This window comes from Sciurus carolinensis, chromosome 8 (genome assembly GCF_902686445.1).
Source record: "Sciurus carolinensis chromosome 8, mSciCar1.2, whole genome shotgun sequence".
NCBI classification, from domain to species: domain Eukaryota; kingdom Metazoa; phylum Chordata; class Mammalia; order Rodentia; family Sciuridae; genus Sciurus; species Sciurus carolinensis.
The window spans coordinates 81798041-81819275 of NC_062220.1; the positions used below are offsets into that span (position 1 = coordinate 81798041).

The following is a 21235-nucleotide window of genomic DNA, read 5'->3' on the forward strand; positions in this document are numbered from 1 at the left end:
GCAGCTACAGAGGGAAGGGGAGGGAAAGCAGAGATATGAGAACACAGCAGGAGTTTCATTAGCTTCTAGAAGGGAGGGGGTGGGGGAGGGGCAAGGAGAGGGGAAGGGGAGTTGGAGGGACCATCAAGAACAATAGAGGGAGATAAAGATGGGCAAATGGGGAAGCCAGACAGACAAGCAGAAGAGGGAAAACAGTGAGTTTCAGCTGTCCCTTGAATGACTAAGAGCAGTCCAACTGGCAGTCCACCTGGGGCTGGAGAGAGGAGCCACGCTGCACATGAAGAGCATGGTAACAGCAGCAAGCAGGACGGCCCATCACCAGATCACTAAGAGTGAAAAGATCTGAGGACGAACTCATACAGAACCCACATTTAGGGAAAAAGAAGGAATGACAACAAAAAGCAAAAGGTGGTACAGATGAAGAGACCCAGGAGTAGAAGGAGGCAGCTAGAAGGATTAAATGTCATGATGACATCAAATAAGACAAGGATCACAGTGCCCAGAGAGGCCCAGCAACCCCAAACAGTGCTGAGGCCAGAACACACACAGTCACTCCGAGTAAGGAGGCAGGCTGTCTTGCAGGTAGCATTAGATGCTTCCCTTCCTGGAGGTGCCCAGTTGAAGCAAGATGGGTTGAATTTACAGCCGTTGACAAGAGGCCACGGTGGAAGAGAATGAAGAATTTTGAGTGTCACAATGAACTCAGAAGAAAATGCCACCGAAGGCTGTTTATTTTGATTGGCCAATCTGTTGTTAAGGCACAATACAAACCTCCAGGAACCTCACTCTCGGAGGACTATAACCTGTGTTTGCTACCCAGCAAAGTAATTAAAGAAAGCATAAGACTCTCCCCAGCAGTTCCAGGCAGGAGGCACTGATAGAATCTCACTGCAGGACCAGAGTGAGGCAATTGTCTCATACATTCCACACGCCTCCTTGCACTGGCAGGGCTGGCCCTCCCCTGCCACCACGTGGGAGGACTCTGAATGCAACCTCACCCTAGGTAACAGCCTGGAGGTAGCAAAGGAAATGGATTTGCTCATGTGAGGTCCCTTTATTTAAAAAAAAAAAAAAAGAAAAAAGAAAAAAAAAGTGTGTGTGTGTGTGTGTGTGTGTGTGTGTGTGTGTATAGGTAGAGTACATGGACAGGAATATAACACCCAACATGTGAGCAAAGTGTTCCCACCAGTGTCTTAAGCATGAAAGGCACAACGCCTCTAAAATACAGCACTTATCAACTACTATCACCAAGCTCAGACCACTGAAAAAAAGGAACATCCAAACCAAGATCCAGGCTTCCAGATGAACACACCTGCCCTGCAAGCTAGCATTCCTACCTGTTTCCCCATCTCAAGAGAGTCAAAACTATCACAGCTCTCCTCTGACGACAGGGTTTCCATGGGAACGTCATCTCGGAAACCAACGAACTCTTCATCATCACTGGGGGCGTTAAAGATGTCAGCCACTTCTTTAGGGATCTGTTTTGGATTCAAAAAGGGAAGGAGGATAAAACTGGGGCAGTTATAATCACTTAGGCAAATTCTCTAAAGCAGAGCAGGAATTACCATCTCATAACTTCATCACGCTGCCATAGTTGCCCAGGAGACCCCAGGAACCCTGGGAAAAAGGTGCTTAAGATAAGATAGCAGAAGGTGTTGGGGGGTGTAAAATTTTTTCCAATTCTAGATACACACCCCGTTTTACAGGTGATGACATATATAGATGAAGGAAGAAGGGAAGCAGGAAAAACAGGCATCAGTTTCTGAAAACCAACCAACAATCTCTTTCCTCTAACAATGGCTTTGTCCTTAAATGCCATTCGTGTAAAAAAAAAAAAAAAAAATGACTCCATCAAGGGTCACTAAGCTCTTCTTTTCTTAAATATTTCTATCTGCAGGTCTTTATTTCTCTGTTGTTATATGCTGATTCATAGATATGAAAGTTCATATAATGAAACAAGTAGCTTTCCCCCTCTTTTATATGCAAAACTAATTTAAGCAGCTGTGGAATTAATGCCAAGAGAATTTAAATGCCATTAGGGGCAATTATTCCGAGAATGTTGTCAGCACATTTAATCTAACAAATATGTATTAGCTGGGAATTCATTTTTGTACATTACCTCTTTTCTCTCAACTTTTCAAAAGTCCAAGCACAACAGAAAAGTGAAAAACAAAACAAAAAAAAATCACAGAAATCACCTGTAGATTCTTCACCTGGTAACACCATTTGTCTTCACATTTGCTTTTTTTCTCTTCTAATAAATGTTAGGTTGAAATCACAGGCATTTCCTGATGTGTCTGCCCTCAGAAAACAGCAGTTTCATAGGAGCCAACCTAATCCATGTACACCCCACCCATGAAAGCAATTTACAGACATACTAATTTGCTTTAAAATACTTTACTTTATATCTCCCCAGGATAAGGACATCCTCCTGGATAACCACAAAACCACAACCATACCTAAAATGATTGACATTAATTCAGTAATATCATTTGCTATAATTATTTAATTATAATGTCTGGCACTGTCCCAAAATTTTAAATTTTTTTATTTGCTCTAATTAGTTGTACATGGCAATAGAATACGTTTATACATTTTGGTAGATCATACATAAAGGGAGTGTAATTTCTCATTTTTCTCATTGTACATATTGCAGGGTCACATGGGTCATGCAGTCATAGATGTACATGAGGTAATAATGCGTGTTTCACTCTACTATCCTTCCTACCCCCATACTTTTTTGGGGGCAGGGGAGAGAACCAACTCAAGCAAGGTTCATGTATAGTATTTGTTTTTTATGACTTTTTAACATTGTTTTTCCCAACACTGACCCTTTTTGAATAACTCAGGACAACAGCCTGGGGGACTGTCATGCATCCTGAGCTTCTCTGATTGTTCCCTTAGATGAGATTCGGGATAAATAAATAAACGAATGAATGAATAAATTGGCAACAATTCTGCAGCAGTGACACGTAATTCTCAGTGCAATCACATACAGAGGCACAAACTGTCAAGTTATCCCACAATTAACTAGTAGTGATATTTTTTAAAAGTGTAATCATAAAGCCTTCCAAATATATTTCAGAAGTCGGGGGAGCAATATAATGAACACACATGTTGACTCCCCAGCAATTACCTACCCAGGGCTAATCTTGCTTCATATTCATCCCCACCCAACTGCCCTCCTCCCAAATTATGTAACGAAGCCTACACGAAAACCCCAAATGGGCAGGGTTCAGAGGGCTCTGGGCACCTGAACTCACGACTTGCAGGAAGGTGAACAAGTGCTTGTCCACGTGCAGGGAGGGTGGTGCTCCCCAGTCGCTCAGAAAGGGAGGTTCCCATGCTCCAGCCCCTTCACCCCAAGTATCTCTTCATCAGGCTATCCCTTTGTGCCATTTAAAATACCCGATACGAAACCAGTCACCATAAGAAGTGGGTACAGGAGGAGAAATAGTGTTTGGTTTTCCTCTATATATTCAGACATTGCTTCTAGGCTTTTTGATTAGACAAAACAAGAGTACTTTAAATACCTTAAACCACAAAAACACAGTGACACCTTGAACTCACACCACCCTTATCTTGTCAGCCATCAGAACTCACACTGCAAGAGAATCCTGTGTGACACACACACAGACACAAAAGTGTAAGCATGCCATACATAGTTCCCCCAACACCCAGTGGGACAGGATTCTTCCTTGCCTCCTTTAATCCCACATTAGTGTCACCTTTCCCCACAATGAAAGCCCCCGACTTGCAATATTTCTAATGTACTTCATCCATGAGCTCTATCTACAATATACTCAAAACAGTATCAATCTCACCATCAATGTACTACCATCAATAAACAATAAAGTTCAAGTCTTCTTTGCAGTTCTTCCTATCCCTGGGGGAACACAGTCCCACTATCTACAAGAACCTTTTCTGAAGGCAACCAATCCTTGTCCCTAGGGACGCGAAAGTGCTTTCCTGGTACTTCCCATTCCACAGCGCAGTATATTAAGATATGCCCTCAAGGGTCAAGATCTAATGAAATGATTTTTACTGCTCCACCAAGACAGTCTCACGTGAAACTGACATTTTATTTTTAAATTGAGGTTATGATTAATGCAATGACTCCTAGCACAGTTTGCTGTTACCATCTTGCTGCTACTACCTTGACTCCTGCTAAAGACCAGGAATTTTGTCCACCTCTGCTTTTGCATAATCAGTGCAAATATCAAAACAGAAGAAAAAAAAAAAAAGGTAAATAATGGCAGTATCATTAAGTCAAAAAATAATACTCATGGACCACTACAAGGGTCCCAGGGTCCCCCAGAGCACCCTTTGATTACTATGTTAGCATAGACAATGTTGTGTAGTCAAAACTAACTTACACTCTGAATTTGTGTGTGTGCTGAAATAATCTTACATTCAGTCAGGTTGAGAAATTACTAATTCCTAATCCACTTATTTTCACTGATTTTTTAATGCTTGTTTAAAAATTACTCAAAATTAACAATTCAAAGAAATTTAGCATTTGGTTTTCAGAGAACATAAATTCAGAGACTAGATTGGACAAGCTGATGATGTTGGAGTTAACATAAACACTTTCCCGTCATCTCATAAAATCAGCTCCAGGGACAAACAGGAACCACCCCCTTCAGCCTAACTCTGACACGGTGGGGTAAACATTTCACCAGGAAGTTCAATAAGCAGAGCTTGCCACCCTTATCTTGTCAGCCATCAGAACTTACAACTGCAAGAGAATCCTGTGTGACAGACACACAGACACCACCTACAAAAATGTAAGCATGCCATACGTAGTTCCCCCGACACCCAGTTCCACCCCTGAAGTGGCACTGAGACAAGGATGGTACATCCATGTCAGTCTCTTTCTTTTTGACCTCTCACCATCTTGTAAGTCAAAAAGCCCTGCTGGCCCCGAAGTTTGTTTTAACATAAATGGCCATAAATGGGGTATTCCATGAACCAAATTATTGGAAGGAAATCCACATAGAGAATGGAGAGGCTCAGACATAGGAACAAACTGCTTCCAGTGGAAACTGTATCAGCCGCTGAACCACTGGGGGGGCTCTGCCCCTCACACGGTGACAACCTCCTGCACCTGCTCCAGAGGAGCCATGGATGGGGGGGGCTGTAATTATTAAGAACAAAGGGTAAGAACACAAGTTGCAAATGCATTCTTGCAGTATGAAGGGCTCTGATTCTCCTGGTCAGACTTTTAAAGTTTCAAGATTTAGCAAAAATCTGCCAAACATTCTCGTGTTCCTCAATGACAACGTTTAATTTAACAGATACAACAATGGGGACAAGATGTGTAAAACAGGGACCCAAAAAAAGAAAGGGACAGGCTTCTCTTGTCTGACCAGTTCAATGATATCAATACACTGGCCCCACCACCTGCCATCTTCTTGTGCTGTGATCCACTGGGTTTCTGGGCAGAGATAGGGTGCAAATGACTTTTTTTTTTTTTTTTTTAAAAGCGTATGCTCCAATTGTTAACATTAATTCTAAAATTCCCAAAAAGAAAATTACAGCAAATAACTGAAAAGAATGAAAATGCAACAAATTTCCCACCAGTGGATATTTACATAAGTTGAATTCACACAGAATTAGGATGACTTCAATCTATTCAAATAAGATGAAATCAAGAAAAATTCCTTCTGACAGCTATGTCATTATTCATAAGTACTTTTTAAAAATCGCAGACACATTCACGCCATCCCTGACTTCACACACACTCTTTGTGTGGGTTCACTCTGTCCTCGTTGGAATTAACCATGGGACTATCAGTGAAGGTCAAGTGGGGACCAGGAGCCAATCCCTGACAAGGGCACAGGAACTAGGAGCGAGTCCTTGAGCACCTGCTGCAGGCCTAGCTCAACAGGCCACCAACAAATCCCTGCTGAAAGTATTCACCCTGTATGACTTTGTAGTCCTTTACCTAGAAAAGGTGCATTTTCCTAGAAATGCAAAGGTACACTCTGTGACATTAAGAATTTTCACCCAGAAAGTAAGGACATTGACACACAACAGCCACCATCATAGCTCCTCTCTGGAAAGGACTGCAGATCTCACTTATAGCCATATAAATTTCCCAAGAACTCATCTCTGGAACAGACACTGCAATTCAATGGACTTTGGGACGAAACAGACAAGTGTAAAACAAGGGACGCCACTCTTACACTCTCTAGCTAACCACGACTGGGCAGGAACAGGGGTCCAGGGTGCCTGACCCTCAACATTCCCAAGGAAGCTAGGAATCCGAGTCTGGGTGGGAAGGACCAAATATCTGCATGAAGGATCTCAAACCTATTAAGAGAAAGCACAAAGCAGAACTATGGAATACTATAGTGCTGTATGGAAATTTTAAGTGCCAGAATTTCAAAAAGTATTACGAGTACATCTACTAGTACCTGGCATTAACTTTTGTGGGTACCAAAGTGTTAAGAAAATTAAGAAAAACATTAAATTAAAAAATATCCTTTGCCTTATTCAAAGCAGCATTGCTCAAAAAAGCTAAAAGCTATCCAATTATCCCTGAATGGATGAATAAGCAAAATATGCCATACACATGCTATGGAATATTATTCAGCCTTAAAAAGGAAGGAAAAGCTGACATATACTAGACCATGGATGAACCCTGAGAGCTTTATGCTAAATGAAATAAGCCAGTCACAAAATGACAAATTCTGTATATGATGCCATTCGTGAGGTACCTAGTGAGGGCAATTCAGGGAGACAGAAAGTAGAAAGGTGTAGAATGGATACAGAATTTCTGCTGCACAAGATGAAAAGAGTTCAGGAGCTCCTCACCCTCCCTCACACACTCATGTACTTCCTGGATGGTACTGAACTGTACATTTTTAAATGGCTGAGATGGTAAATTCCAAGTTATGTATATTTTACCACAACTTTTTAAAAACTTCTACAATAAAAGGTAAATTTTAAAAGATAATTTAAAAATGGGGGGGGTCCTTCCTTAATACAATCTTTTCTAAAGTGACAGGACAATCATCAATTTGGCCCACTTTTTTTTTTTTTTGCACTGCTGGGTATTGAACCCAGGGCCTTGTGCTTGCGATAGCTCTACCAACTGAGCTATCTCCCCAACCCCTATTTTGGCCCACTTTTAATGCTGCCAGCATTTTAGGAGCATCTGGTTTGAGAATCCAGCCTTCTTACCTAAGACTCAGGTGCCCATGAGTCACCTTTAGCATCTGTATTACCACAACTCAAACCCTGGCATCCAGACCTCTAAGTCTAAAAATCACTCAAGAGTCTAAAGGGCAGAGAGGTTTGCAGAACCACGCTTGGCTGGAACCCAGCTTTGCTGCAGCCCAAATGAAGTGTAGTGATAAAAACCAATCCTGCTGAGGAACCACTTGCATCTCCAGAGCAGGTGCTGCAATGGCAGCTCCTGAGTAAATCAAAGCAATGCTCAGAGGTCTCCTTATAACTTTGACCTCTGCCCGCCCAAATCTTAATTAAAACTCATAAAAAGCTAACGAACTATTAAAAAGATGCCTCAAACTGCCAGCTGGCTTTCAATCAAGAATTTACCTTTGAAAATAAATTAATGTAAAGCATCGCTAATTTAAAATTTTTATACTGTAAAATTAAGCATAATTCTTTTAATTAAAATTTTTCCCTATCTTAATGGTATCTAAATGTATCCTTCCTTCCTGGATTAGAAAGAATACCACCTTAGGAGGAACATATTTATCACCCATTAATTTTTGAAGGAAAAAAAATAAGACTCTCTATTAAAGTCAACTGATTGAAAGGCTGATGTGATAAAGCTTCAAGACATGCTTTTTACAACAGGAATACTAAGCGTATATTTCACCTGGAAACAAGCTCCATTTTGAGCCTAAGAAGAAATGCAAAAAAAAAATTCACACAGACTACTGCATTTTGGTTAAGTGCTTTGAAAACCACTTGATGGCTGTGACTACAGAATTTACAGGGTGCACTGTCCCCCATCTGTGTAAGGGACCTGTATACAGAAGAACCACTGCTTCCCCACAGATCTGCCTCAATGGGAGGTTTTATGTCATTTTCTACCATAAACACAGTCATTTCTTTAAATCTTTTACAAATATGTTGGATGGTCCATAAAAACATGTATTATTTACAAGTACTAACCCAGAAATGGATCACAGTCCTGAGTATAAAAACGAAAACTACAGAGTCGGCATTGGTGGTGCACACCTGAAAGTCCCAGGCTCTGAAGGGGCCAAGGCGGGAAGATCGCCTGAGCAGGAGTTCAAGGCCAGCATGGGCAACACAGCAAGACTGCCTGTGATGATGGGTTTGGCAAAGAATTCTTAAGACAGCATCAGAAGCACAATGCAGATTTTTTTGAATTTTGTTACAGCAGAACTTCTCTTTATGTAAATCCAAAGGAAAGCCACAGATTGGGAGACATGATCTGCAGATCATGTGTCTGATAAAGGACCTGGACTCAGACTATAAATGAATTCTCAAAACTCAATAGCAAGGGGGCTGGGTAGTAGTAGAGTACTCGCCTAGCATGTGTGAGAATCTAGGTTTGATTCTCAGCACCACAGAAAAATAAAATAAAGGTATTGTGTCCACCTACCAAAAAAAACCAAAAAACAAAAAACAAAAAAACCTCAATAACAAGAAAACAGTCCAGATTTTTTAAAAAAGGCAAAAGATCTGAACAGATACTTCACCAAAGACATGTATGGTCGATAAGAACATGGAAAGATGTCTAACACCCTTAGTCATCAAGGAAATGCAAATCAAAACTACAATGAGATACAACTATATACTATTAGAATGGTTTCATAAATATGACAATACTGAAGTCAGGCATGGTGATGCACACCTATAATCCCAGCAACTCAGGAGGCTGAGACAGGAGGATCCCACGTTCAAGGCCAGCCTCAGCAACTTATCAAGGCCCTAAGAAACTTAGTGAGACACTGTCTCAAAATTTAAAACAAAACGAAAAGGGTTGAGGATGTAGAATCAGTGGTAAAGTGCCCATGGGTTAAAATCCCCAAGGATTTAAAAAAAAAAAAAGAAAGAAAAGAGAATACCAAGACAAGAGTAACCAACCTTCATATATTGCTGACTGAAATGCAGAAGAGTAGGATTGCTTTGGAAAACAACTTACCAAAGTCTTAAAAAGTTAAATATTCACTTACCATAGAATCAGCAACCCCACACTTAGGTATTTATGTATGTGAAATGAAAATTTATATTCACACAAAACTTGTCCGTAGCAGTTTCATTCCAAAATCAAGACAAAAATTCAAATCAACTAGGGAACAAATAAATGAAAGTAGTTATGGCCATATAAAAGAATCCTCTCGGTAATAAAAAAAGAATGAGTTACTGACATACAACACAGAAAACCCTCAAACAGTTTATACTAAGTGAAAAAAGCTACACATTGTATGATTCCACCTACATGATGTTTTGCAAAAGGCAAAAACTACACGAACAGAAAAGAGACTGGTGGCTACCTGGGGTTAGAGGTGGAGGGTGGACTATAAAGAGGCAAAAGGGAACTTTGAGGAGGGATGGAATTGACAAGGATGTAATCACGCAGCTGCAGGCATGTGTCAAAACTCCTAAGACTGAGGGTGAGTTAAATTCAACCTTAGTTAAGAAAGAGAAGTATGCAGAAACAGTTGAACAATACAGATCGCCCAGAAATGGATCCTAGCCCATATGATTAAAATGCAATAAAGGAAAGGCCACAAATCAATGGGAAAGAAAATGTGCTGCCAGTGAATGATGCTGGCAAAACTGGCTGAGGAGGAGAAAACAGGCAATTTTGCTTCTCTCCTGATGCTATCAATCAGACAGAGTTATAGCAAACTACAAGGAACAAAGTAATTAACATGCATACGCACCTGGCCTCCGAAGAGGAAGGACTTCAGCCTCCAACGTAAAGAGTATCAAGAGGGAAAACAGGGTATTTCTGACCTCATAACAATTTAAAGCTTCTTATTTAAACATTTTAAAAGTCTTCAACCAAAGTAATAATGAAAGGAATGGAAATTAAAATAGGCATCATTCTCATCCAGCAATTCAGCAACATTTTGTTTCAGTTTTTAAAGAATGTGCTCAATCATGGGGAAGATACAATAAGACAAACATCACCACATAGAACTGATAGGAGGAAAAACAGGCCCAAATTTTCAGAAAAGAAATTTGGTCATATACATCTGTATTTGTCAGTTTGTGTTACTACCACAAAATACCTGAGGCAGCTAGCTTTATAAACATTAAGAACTTATTTAGCTCAGTTTCAAAGGCTTGAAGTCCAAAGAAAAGAGTGTAGGGCAAGATGGAAGGTGGCACATGGAAGTGGGTATCAGGATAAACAGTCATGTCATGGCAGAGGTGCACGTGTGTGGAAGAGCTCACACTGCAAAAAAGGACACACCCTCAATGGCTGAAGGACCTCCGACCTGGTCCAACTCCCAAAGGTCCCATTATCTCCCAACTGGGCCACTCTGCAGAGTAAGACTTCAATGACAATGGACCCTTGGGGCAACACATAGTTAAACACTGTGCGAACCATAGAAACATCTAAATTAGGACAATTTTTTTTTTTTTTTAAAGTACATACGGTGAGATTTCAAAATTGCCAGGACAATCTGGTTAAACTCAGGGTGATGGAGTATGTGAACTACTGCTAGTAGTTAGGAGAATCATAAAACCAAGGATAATCAGGTTGTGATGGAACCACATCATTCAGTTGACCCACTTCCCCTCATGCAAAATAAGCAAACTGCAGCTGAGTCTTATTCAAAGGCACAAGCCTTGTCAAAGTCCTTGCAAGAAATAAACCCAAACACCACCAAAGGACAGAGTATTTAGGAGTTACTTAAGCAGGAAATTTAAGATCGATCAAAAATCACAAGCAACAGAGAAGGGAAAATACACAAACTGGACTTCAACAAAACTGATAACTTTCTGCATCAAAGGATATTATCAAAAAAGTGAAAAGACAACCTACAGGAAAAGGAAACACTTGCAAATCAGATTTCTGGTAAGGATCTACTACCCAGAATATACAAAGGTCTCTTACAACTCAAATAGAAAAAAACAAACCAGTTAAGAAATAGCCAAGGGACATGAACAGACCTTTCTCCCAAGAAGATACAGGAATGGCCAATGAATACATGAAAAGATATTCAACAAATATTCATCATCAGGGAACTGCAAATCAAGAACATCAGGCGCCAGCTGGCACATTCTAAGATGACTTTAAACCAAAAGAAGAAGTGGGGGAGAGGATGCAGAGAAATGAGAACCCTTAAGCGTTGCAGATGGGACTATAAAAAGGCTCAGCAGCTTGATCGTTCTTCAAAAAGTCAAAACACATCATGTATAACGAATTAGAATGAATAAAAATAAATAAGTTTTTAAAAATTTTTTTAAAAAGTTAAAACACAGAAATACCATATCGCCCAGCAATTATACTCTTAACCATATAATCAAAAGAACTGAAAACAGGTGTTCAAACCTGAGCCCACATGTTCATGGCCTCCCTATTCATAATAGCCAAGAAGTGGAAATGACCCAAATATCCATCACAGGTGAATGGTTAAGCAAATGACAGCACATACATAACACTGGGCCATAAAAAGGAAAGCAGTACTGGTCCATGCTACAATGTAGACCAACTAGGAAAACAAGCTAAGGACCAGAAGCCAGGCACAAAAGATCACCTGTCATGTGAGACAAGGTAAATGAAATATCCACAATGGGCAAATCTAGATACCATAAGCAGATCAGTGGTGCCAGGGCAGCAGGAGGGAGGAAAGTGGCTAATTCTGAAAAAGCACAGGGTTTCCTTTAAGGGTAGTGACAATGTTTTGGAACTGGATATGAGGTGGTAGATACACATTATGAATGTTCTAAACGTCACTGAATCGTGCACTTCAAAATGGTTAACTCTGTTTATCAATGTGGCTTCAACAACAACAAAATTTGAGTCTCAATTCATTATGATAACTTAAAGTCTCACTTTTATTCCATTGTTCAAATATGCTTATAATTATGTAAAAGTCAGCAAAGGAGCTGCTAAATATTGTGGATGGCAGGAAGAACACAGCTCTTCACCAGGTTGGCATGTGGTCTATTGTACCACTGCTCACAGTGCCAGGTAAAGGGTAAAGGTCCCTAAACTCCCTCCTAACCAGTCTCCTGGTTTTCCAGAGCTCTCTCTAGCAAGGGAGCCTTCTAAATGATATCCCCCCAGGTCCCCCATCGACCTGAACAGTGAAACCCTACACTGCCATCATGGCTCCCAAGGGCCCCCATTCCTCTCCACTCAGCCTGCTCTGTGCCCTCCCACCACAACAGTCCTTTGCTAAGGCACAAGGGGACAAAGCACAGTCTGCCTCAGGGCCTCTGCCTGCTCCACAGATTGGCAAGGGGGTCTTTTCTCGTCTCTGCTTAAATGCCACCGCCTCAGTGGGACCTGCCCCTTGACCACTCTTTCTGAAGAGGAACCCTGAGAACAGTTACTTTTTCTAGCCCTTTCCCCACTTGATTTTACTTCATTCTACTTACTGTAGCCTGATATTTTATAACTTTTTAAAATGTGACACATTTGTTATCTACCTCTCCCACTAAAATTAAACCATGAGGGCACCAGGTGGGCAAGAACTTCAGTTTGTTCATCACTGTTCTCAGAGCCTGCATAGAGTAAGAACTCAAGTATTTAGTGAATGAACACAATGAACATGTTCAGTAAATGAATAAAAAAAGGATAGGCATACACAGGAATTAATGCAATGGAAAATACAATCGTAAGGCTACACAAGAGAACATTAAGTGATTATTTCTGGATTAGGAAATTAGAAGAATAGCACAGAAGAGTAAATGGCATTTTAATGTCAGACTACCTTCTTCTAATCATGGCTTCATCCAAAAGTTGAGTAACCAGGGCCAGGTTTCTTTACTTGCAAATGCAAAGAACAGTTCTGTAGTTATTATAAAGATTAAATAACATATGCAAAATACTTGCTATGGTTTGGACAGAGTTTAAGTGTGTCCCCCCAGAGGGTCATATGTTACAGGCTTGGTTCCCAATGTGGTGGTATTGGGACACTGCAGAGGTGGAGCCTCGTGTGAGGTTTTTTGGTCAATTGACCAAAATGGACCATGGGAACTGTCTCTTTCTGGCCTCCAGTTTTGAGGTGTGATTCTTCCTCCCACATGCTTTCTTGCCATCTATCATGGGGCTCTCCTCAGGTATTTCATCACAGCGATAAAAAATGAACTTATAGTACAGTAAGAAAGTCAGCAGCAAACAACACATTCTTAACAGTCACTGTTAATTTTTTCTTTGCAATATTCCTTTGAGAAATATACATATTTTATAAAAGTAATCAGGGAGTAAGATCAGCAAAGTGGTGAACTAGGAAACTTCAAGGTTTTGTTCCCTCAAGGAGACATAAATAAATAAATAAATGAAGAAATTGCCTGAACTAACATTATAGGAGCTTGGGAAAAGGCCAAGGGTCTACAGCAACCAAGCAAATGCCCAACCAAGAAAAATAAATAAATCACCTACAATGACAATTGTAGGAAATTCTGTGGAATTTTTTTCTCACTCTTTTCTACCCACTCCACAAGGCAATCTTAGTCTGCAGAGTATAGCAGTCTAGTTTCTCCCTCAGACCAGAATGATTGAGTGATTATAACTTTTTTTTTTTTTTTTTTTTTTTGTACCAGGGATGGAACCCAGAGGCTCTTAACCACTGAGCCACATCCCTAGCCTTTTTTCAAATTTTAGATTTTGAGACAGGGTCTCACTAAGTTGCTTAGGGCCTCTCTAAATTGCTGAGGTTGGCTTTGAACCTGTGATCCTCCTGCCTCAATCTCCTGAGTCACGGGGATTACATGCATATACCACTGAGTCCAGCTTGTAACACTCTAATCTATCAGGGAGCTGCCTGAAGGAATAGGACCTATCTCACCTACCTTGGACCCCAGATGGGGAAAAGGCATGGCCACAGCTCTTGAAAGGTGCAGGAAGACTACAGACCTGCAGATGGCTAGAAAAATGTAAGAGCATCTGGGGGCCATTAAGAATTGGGTGAGATGTTTACAGAAATAAAGACCAAAAAGAAAAAAAATGCCATGAGCAAGGGGAATTCAGGAAGCCAGACAGCTCCAAGCAAGATAATGTGTTCAGAAAATATCTAGGAAGAACTTAAGTTTTCAGAGAACATACCCAGCAAATCACTGTAGGACTTGTTTCGCCAATCAGCAAGGACTGAACGAGGTGGCTGTTTTATAAAATATTCAAATGTTCAACAAAAGGCATCATACACAGAAACAGAAAGGAATGACTTATTCAAAGGCACAAAGCTTGCAGAAACTGGGAGAGAGCACAAACATTGTACTTTACTTCCTAGACAAAAATGACCCTGAAATATGCTCAAAAGAGCAAAAGGAAGCATAAAGAACTAAAGCAAGTTAGGAAAATTATATATAAGCAAAATGAGGCTATCAACAGAGACAAATTATGAAAGGGAACCAAACAAATTCTGGAGCTGAAGAAAATACAACCACCAAATGGAAAATTTCATAAGAGTGGTTCAAATACATGTCTGAAGGGCACAATAATCAGCAAACTTGAGGACATTTGAAAATATCAACTGTGTCCAGTCAGAATGGTAATTATCAACAATACAAACAATAATAAAAGTTGAAGACAATGAAAATAAAAAGAAACACTTTTTACACTGCTGAAGGGATTGTAAATTATAGAACAACCACTATGGAAATCAATATGGAGGTTCCTCAAAAGACTAGACCATGTAACCACTATATGACCCAGCTATACCACTCCTTGGTAGTTATCTTAAAGAATAAAAGCTACCACATTATAGTGATATATGCATTCCCATGTTTCTAGCAGCACAAGTCACAATAGGCAAACAATGGAACCAGTCTAGGTGTTCATCAATGGAGGAATGGATAAAGAAGATGTGACATGTATACATAATGAAATTATGTCATTTCCAGGAAAATCAATGGAACTAGATATCATTATGTTAAGTAACACAGGTCAAACTCAAAAGTTCTCTCAAGGGTTGTATATTTTCTCTTATATATGGAAGCTAGAGAGGAAAAAGAAAAGAAAGGTGGGAGAGGCAGGGACCACATGAAAAACAAAGAGAGATCAGTAGAGGAAAGGGACCACAGCATGGGGACTGAGAGGCAAGAAGTGCTGGGGAGTGACACTGGCCAAATTATATTGTACTGTGTGCACGTACGAATGTGTAACAACAAATTCCACCATTATGTACAACTATATAATGCACCAATAAAAAATGTGGGAAAAAATATCAAGTGTGAGGAAAGAAAATAAAGAAAAATTAAGAGCTTGAAGAGATTGTTTCAAACAGATCAACATATGCATTATGCAAGTCTGTAAAGGAGAAAAGAGAGATTATTTAGTAAAATCATGGCCAAAACCTTCCCAAAATTAATGAAAGATATTACTATACAAATCCAAGAAGCTCAATGAACTCCAAGTAACAAATCTGAAGAAAACCAAATGGAGACATGTATAATTAAACTGCTGAAGGACAAAAACAAAGAATCTTAAAGGTGGCAAGAGAAAAGCTACTTGTCACATATAGAAGGTAGTTAATAAGATTATCAGTTCGTTTTTTCAGCAGAGACCTTGGAAGCCAGAGGCAGTAAGATGGTATATTTATTATACCATTTAAAATGCTAAAATGAAAAAAAAAAACCTATCAAACAAGAATTCTGCATGGGGGTGGGGGGGCTAACCTCCAAAAGTGAGATAGAAACCAAGACATTCAGATAAACAAAAGCTCAGTGAGTTCATTGCCACTAGCATTAGCAAACAGAAATGGTAAACAACAGAGTGCTTCAGGTTGAAATGAAAGGATACCAGAAACTTGAAGTCATATCAAAATATACAGTTCTCAGGTAAAGATAACTACATGGAAATATAAAAATGAGTATTACTGTAAATGAGATTTGTTACTCTACTTTTCTATTTTCTATAGGGAAAACTAATGAATCTGTTAGTGGGTACACAAAGCAAAGAGATGTAATTTATGATGAATTGTACAGGAATAGTGTTTTTACAGTTACTAAAATCAAATTGGTATCAAAATGGTTATAACAACTTTAGAATGTTATACAGAATACTCATAACCACAGAGAAAAGATCTACAGAAAACACAGGAAAATGTGACTACAGTAAAAATGTGACACTAAAAAGAAATCAACCAAACACAAAGGAAGGCAGTAATGAAGGAAGAGGAACCAAAAAAAGCCATTAAGATATAACAAAATGCGAAAACTAAGTTGTTAAGACAGAAAATAAAGTGCAAAAATTTAGTCATTCCCTACTAGTCATTACTTTAAATGTACATGGATTAAACTCGATAAACAAGAGATAGGCTGGCAGAGGTTTTTAAAAGGCATTAACTATATGCTATCTACAAAAGATTTATTTAGACCAAACCAACAGGTTGAAAGTGAAAGGATATAAAAAGACATTAAGTGCAAATAGTAGCCAAAAGAGAGATGGAATTGGCTAATATCAGACAAACAGATATTAACTTAAAATCCAATACAAAAGACAAAGACATGGGGCTGGGGTTGTAGCTCAGTGGTAGAGAGCTTGCCTAGCTTGCGTGAGGCACTGGGTTCAATTCTCAGCACCACATATGAATAAATAAAATAAAGTTCCACTGACAACTAAAAAAAATTTAAGACAAAGACACTGACTGACCAAAACAGTCAATTCACAAAGAAGATAACAGTGTTCATATATGCACCAAAATCAAAGCTGCAGGACATGTGAAGCAAACACTGACAGAATTGGAAGGAGGAAGAGGCAGTTCTATAATAAAGCAGACTTCAACACCTTACTTTCTATCAGAGATTGAACAACCAAATAACAGAGCAACAAGGAAACAGAGGACAGGAACAACTCAATAAACTAACGGACATAAGAGAACACTCTACCCAACAGGAAAAAACACATAAAATTATCCAGGACTGATCATTTGACAGACCACAAAACATGTGAATAAATTTTAATTAGTGTCATACAAGCTATTTTTTTGTGATCACTAGTATAAAACTAGAAATCAGTAAGAAAAGGAAAACAGGACAGTTCAAAAGTATGCGGAAATTAAACAACACACTCTTAACTGTGTAAGTCAGAGAAGAAAACACAAGAGAGATTAGAAATAAAGGTTGAGCATCCCTAATTTAGAAATCTGAAATCGGAAATGCTCCAATGTCTGAAAATCTGAGCTCCAACATGAGGCCACAAGTGGAGAAATTTCATGCCATGAAATTTTGTTTCATGCACAAATTTACTTAAAATATTGAATGAAATTACTTTGTGCATCAGGTATATATGAAATATAAGTGAATTTCATGTTCAGACTTGGGTCCCATTTCTCAACTTATCTTATTATGTAAATGCAAATATTCCACAACTTGAAAAAAAAATCTGAAATCTCAAACACTTTTGGTACCATTTTGGATAAGGGGTACTCAACCTGTGCCTTTGAACAAATGCAAATGAAACCTATAGGATGCAGCAAAAACTGTGCTAGGAGGGAAATTTACTGCTATAAATACTTAAAAGGAAGACAGACCTCAAACACCAACTTTACACATTAAGGAACAAGACAAAGTACAACAAACTAAACCCAAAGCCAGCGAAAAGAAGTAACTCATTATTATGATTAGAGCAAGAGACAAATAGAGAACAGACCAATAGAGAAAAACCAACCAATCAACCAAATGCTGATTCTTTGAAAATATTAACAAAATTTAATTTCTAGTTACTTTAACTAAAAAAGACAACTCAAAATTACTAAGTTCAGAAATGAAATTGGAGACCTTGCTACCAATCCCGTAGAAGTAAAAAAGGATTTTAAAGGAGTACTATGAATGATTATATACCAATAAATCAGATTATCTACATGAAATGGATAAAATTCTAGTAACACAAAAACCTACCAAGACCAAATTACGAAGAAACAGAAGATCTGGATAAATCTATAAGTAGTGAGAATTTGAAACAGTAATCCAAAACCCTCCCAACAAGGTAAAGCCCAGGTACTAATAGCATCACTAGAGAACTTGATCAAACACTTCAAGATGAATTAACACCAGTTCTTCTCTAAACTCTTCCAAAAAAGAACTGAGGAGGAAGGAACATTTCCTAAAGCCTCTACAATCTAGCATTATCCTGACACCAAAATCAGACAAAGACCCTACAAGAAAAATACAGAGCAACAGCATATATAAATTTTGATGCAAACGTCCTCAACAAAATATCAACAAAATTTAACAGCATAGCAAAAAGATTATAAAAGAGAACTAAATGGAAATTACTCCTGCAATGCAAGACAACAAACTAAACCCATGAAACTAAACCAAACTCAACACATGAAAATCAATTAATGTAAACATACCATATTAAAGAAGGAAAAGAATATAAGAAAAAATGATGTATGAAAAACTGATATAAGAAAAAAAAGCATCTGAGAAAATTTAATACTTTTTCATGATTAAAAAGATAAATAAGAGCTGGGGTTGTAGCTCAGTGGCACAGCGCTTGCCTAGTACTTGTGAGGCACAGGATTCAATTGTCAGTACCACATTAAAAAATAATAATAATAAAGGTATTGCGTACATCTACAACTAAAAATACAAAAGAAAGAAATCTCAGCAAGAATAAAACCCACCCACAGCTAACATCATACTCAATGGTGAATGAAAGACTCAAAGTTGTTGCCCCCTAAGATGAGGAACAAGACAAGCATGCCTGCTTTCAGTACATCTATTCAACATAGTACTGAAAGCTTGAGCCACAGCAAGCAGGCAAGAAAATGAAAGAAGTCATCCAAATTGGAAAGGAAGAAGTAAACACATCTCTGTTAAATGACATGTTTGTATATATACAGAACAGTAGAGATTCCACAAAAAAGTAGTCAGAGCTATTAACAAATTCAACAATGTTGCAGGACATAAAATCCACACATAAAAATTACCTGCATTCTACACAAAAATAATAAACAATTTGAAAAGGGTACTTAAAAAATCAATTCCATTTAAAAGAATAATACTTACAAATATACTTAACCAATAAAGTGCAGTTCTTACATACTGAAAACTACAAAACATCACTGAAAATTGAAGGAAAACATAATAAATACAAAGACAGCCTATGTTCATGGATTGAAAGACAATATTGTTAACATGACCACACTATCCAAGCCACCTACTATTCAATGTAATTCCTTTCAAAACACCAGGGGTGTTTCCTGCAGAATAAGATGAGACCAACTTGAAATTTAAATGGAATCTCAAGGGATCCTAAATAGACAAATATCTTAAAAACAAAGACCAGTGTTTTGAGGACTCAACTCTTCCTAATTTCAACACTTACAACAAAGCTACAGTTATCAAAACAGTGCATACAGACCAACTGGAGAACAGAGAGTCTGAAATGACCCCTGACACATACAGCCAAATGACTCTGGTGACAAGAGTGGCCATTCAATGGGGAAACAACATTCTTTTCAACAAATGGTGCTAGGAAAACCGCATGAATTCACATGAAAAAGAATGAAGTTGGGCCTTACCTTAAACTATCTACAAAAATGAACTCAAAATGAAATCAAAGGCCTAGATATATAGAAACTTCATGATATTGGATTAGATGGTGATTTCTTAGATACAGTAATAAATGATAAAACAGGTGAACTGGACTTCATCAAGATTAAAAACTTGTGCAAAGGACACTAGCCAGTGAAAAGACAACCTACAGAATGGGAGAAAATATTTGCAAATTATATATATGAGAAGGAATTAATATCCAGAATATAAAACTAACTTCAACTCAACAACTACAAAAAATTCAATTAAATTAACATTCCTTTAACATTTGAATTAACATTTCCCCAAAGTAGACATATGGAAGGCAAAAGAGCACATGAAAAGATGCTCAACATCAGGAATGAACAAGAAAATGTACATCAAAACCATAATGAGCAGGGCGCAATGGTGCACATCTGTAATCCCAGCAGCTTGAGAGGCTGAGGCAGGAGGATCACAAGTTCAAAGCCAGCCTTGGCAACAGCGAGGCACTAAGCAACTCAGTGAGATTCTGTCCCTAAATAAAATACAAAATAGGGCTCGGTATATGGATCAGTGGTTGAGTGCCCCTGAGTTCAATCCCCAGTGTCCCCCAAAAAAACAAAAAACATAAAAACAAACAAAAAACCATAATGAGATACCACCTCTTAGTCAACAGAAAAGCCATGATATAAAAAAATAAAACAACCTAGCATCAGCAAAGACGTGAAGAAAAACTGAACCCCTTGTACACAGCTGTAAGAATATAAAATGGTGCAACCACCATGCCAAACAGTAAGGCGTTTTCTCCCAAAATAAAATTTGGAATTACCATATGGCCCAGTAATTGCACTTTCAGGTGTATAACCAAAAGAACTGAAAAGAGACACTCCAGCAGATATGTGTAAACTGATGCTACCCATCGTATATCAAAGCATTATTTACAATAGCCAAAAGGCAGAAACAACAAAATGTCCTTTGATGGGTGAACGGATTTAAAAAAAATTGTTGTGTACAAATAAAGGAATACTGGCAGATGCAGTGCAAAGGGAATGAGATACTGTAAAGGAGCAGTATTCAGCCTTAGGAAGGCATGAACTGACACACACTACAAGAATGAACCTTGAAAACACTGTGCTGAGTGAAATGAGCAAGTCACAAAATACTCTGTGATTTTACTTACATGAGATACGCAGAACAGTCAAACTCTCAGACAAAATAGAGGAGAGAGGTTACCAGGACTTGGAGCAGGGGAGATGGATACAGAATGTCAGTTTACAATGATTTAAAAAAAAAAAAAAAAAAAAAAATCCAGAGGTAGTGGCAATAGTTACACAATTAGTGATTATACTTAATCATGTACTTAAAAAAGGTCAAAATAGCTCATTTTATTCTGTATATTTTACCACAATAACAAAAGGCCCCAAAGTAATCAAGGTTATTTTTAAAAGAGAAAATATATGCAGGGAGAAATATAGACATGTATTTGTATAGGCTTAGAAGAGCTATTCAATAGCAGATACATGGCAAATGAACTGGAATTTTGCCAAGTACTGGTATATTTCCTTTTCCAGGGAGG

The 21235-nt window shown here is 38.5% G+C and overlaps 1 protein-coding gene across 2 annotated transcripts in view; it reads right to left on the reverse strand.

Annotated features, from left to right (window-relative positions):
- Positions 1-21235, reverse strand: part of Cdca7l (cell division cycle associated 7 like) — a 43282-nt gene that overhangs the window by 14094 nt on the left and 7953 nt on the right. For both annotated transcript variants that reach the window (XM_047562334.1, XM_047562333.1), the window contains exon 2: positions 1338-1478. In XM_047562334.1, the coding sequence (XP_047418290.1) occupies positions 1338-1478 (141 nt within the window). The remainder of the gene's footprint in view (positions 1-1337; positions 1479-21235) is intronic.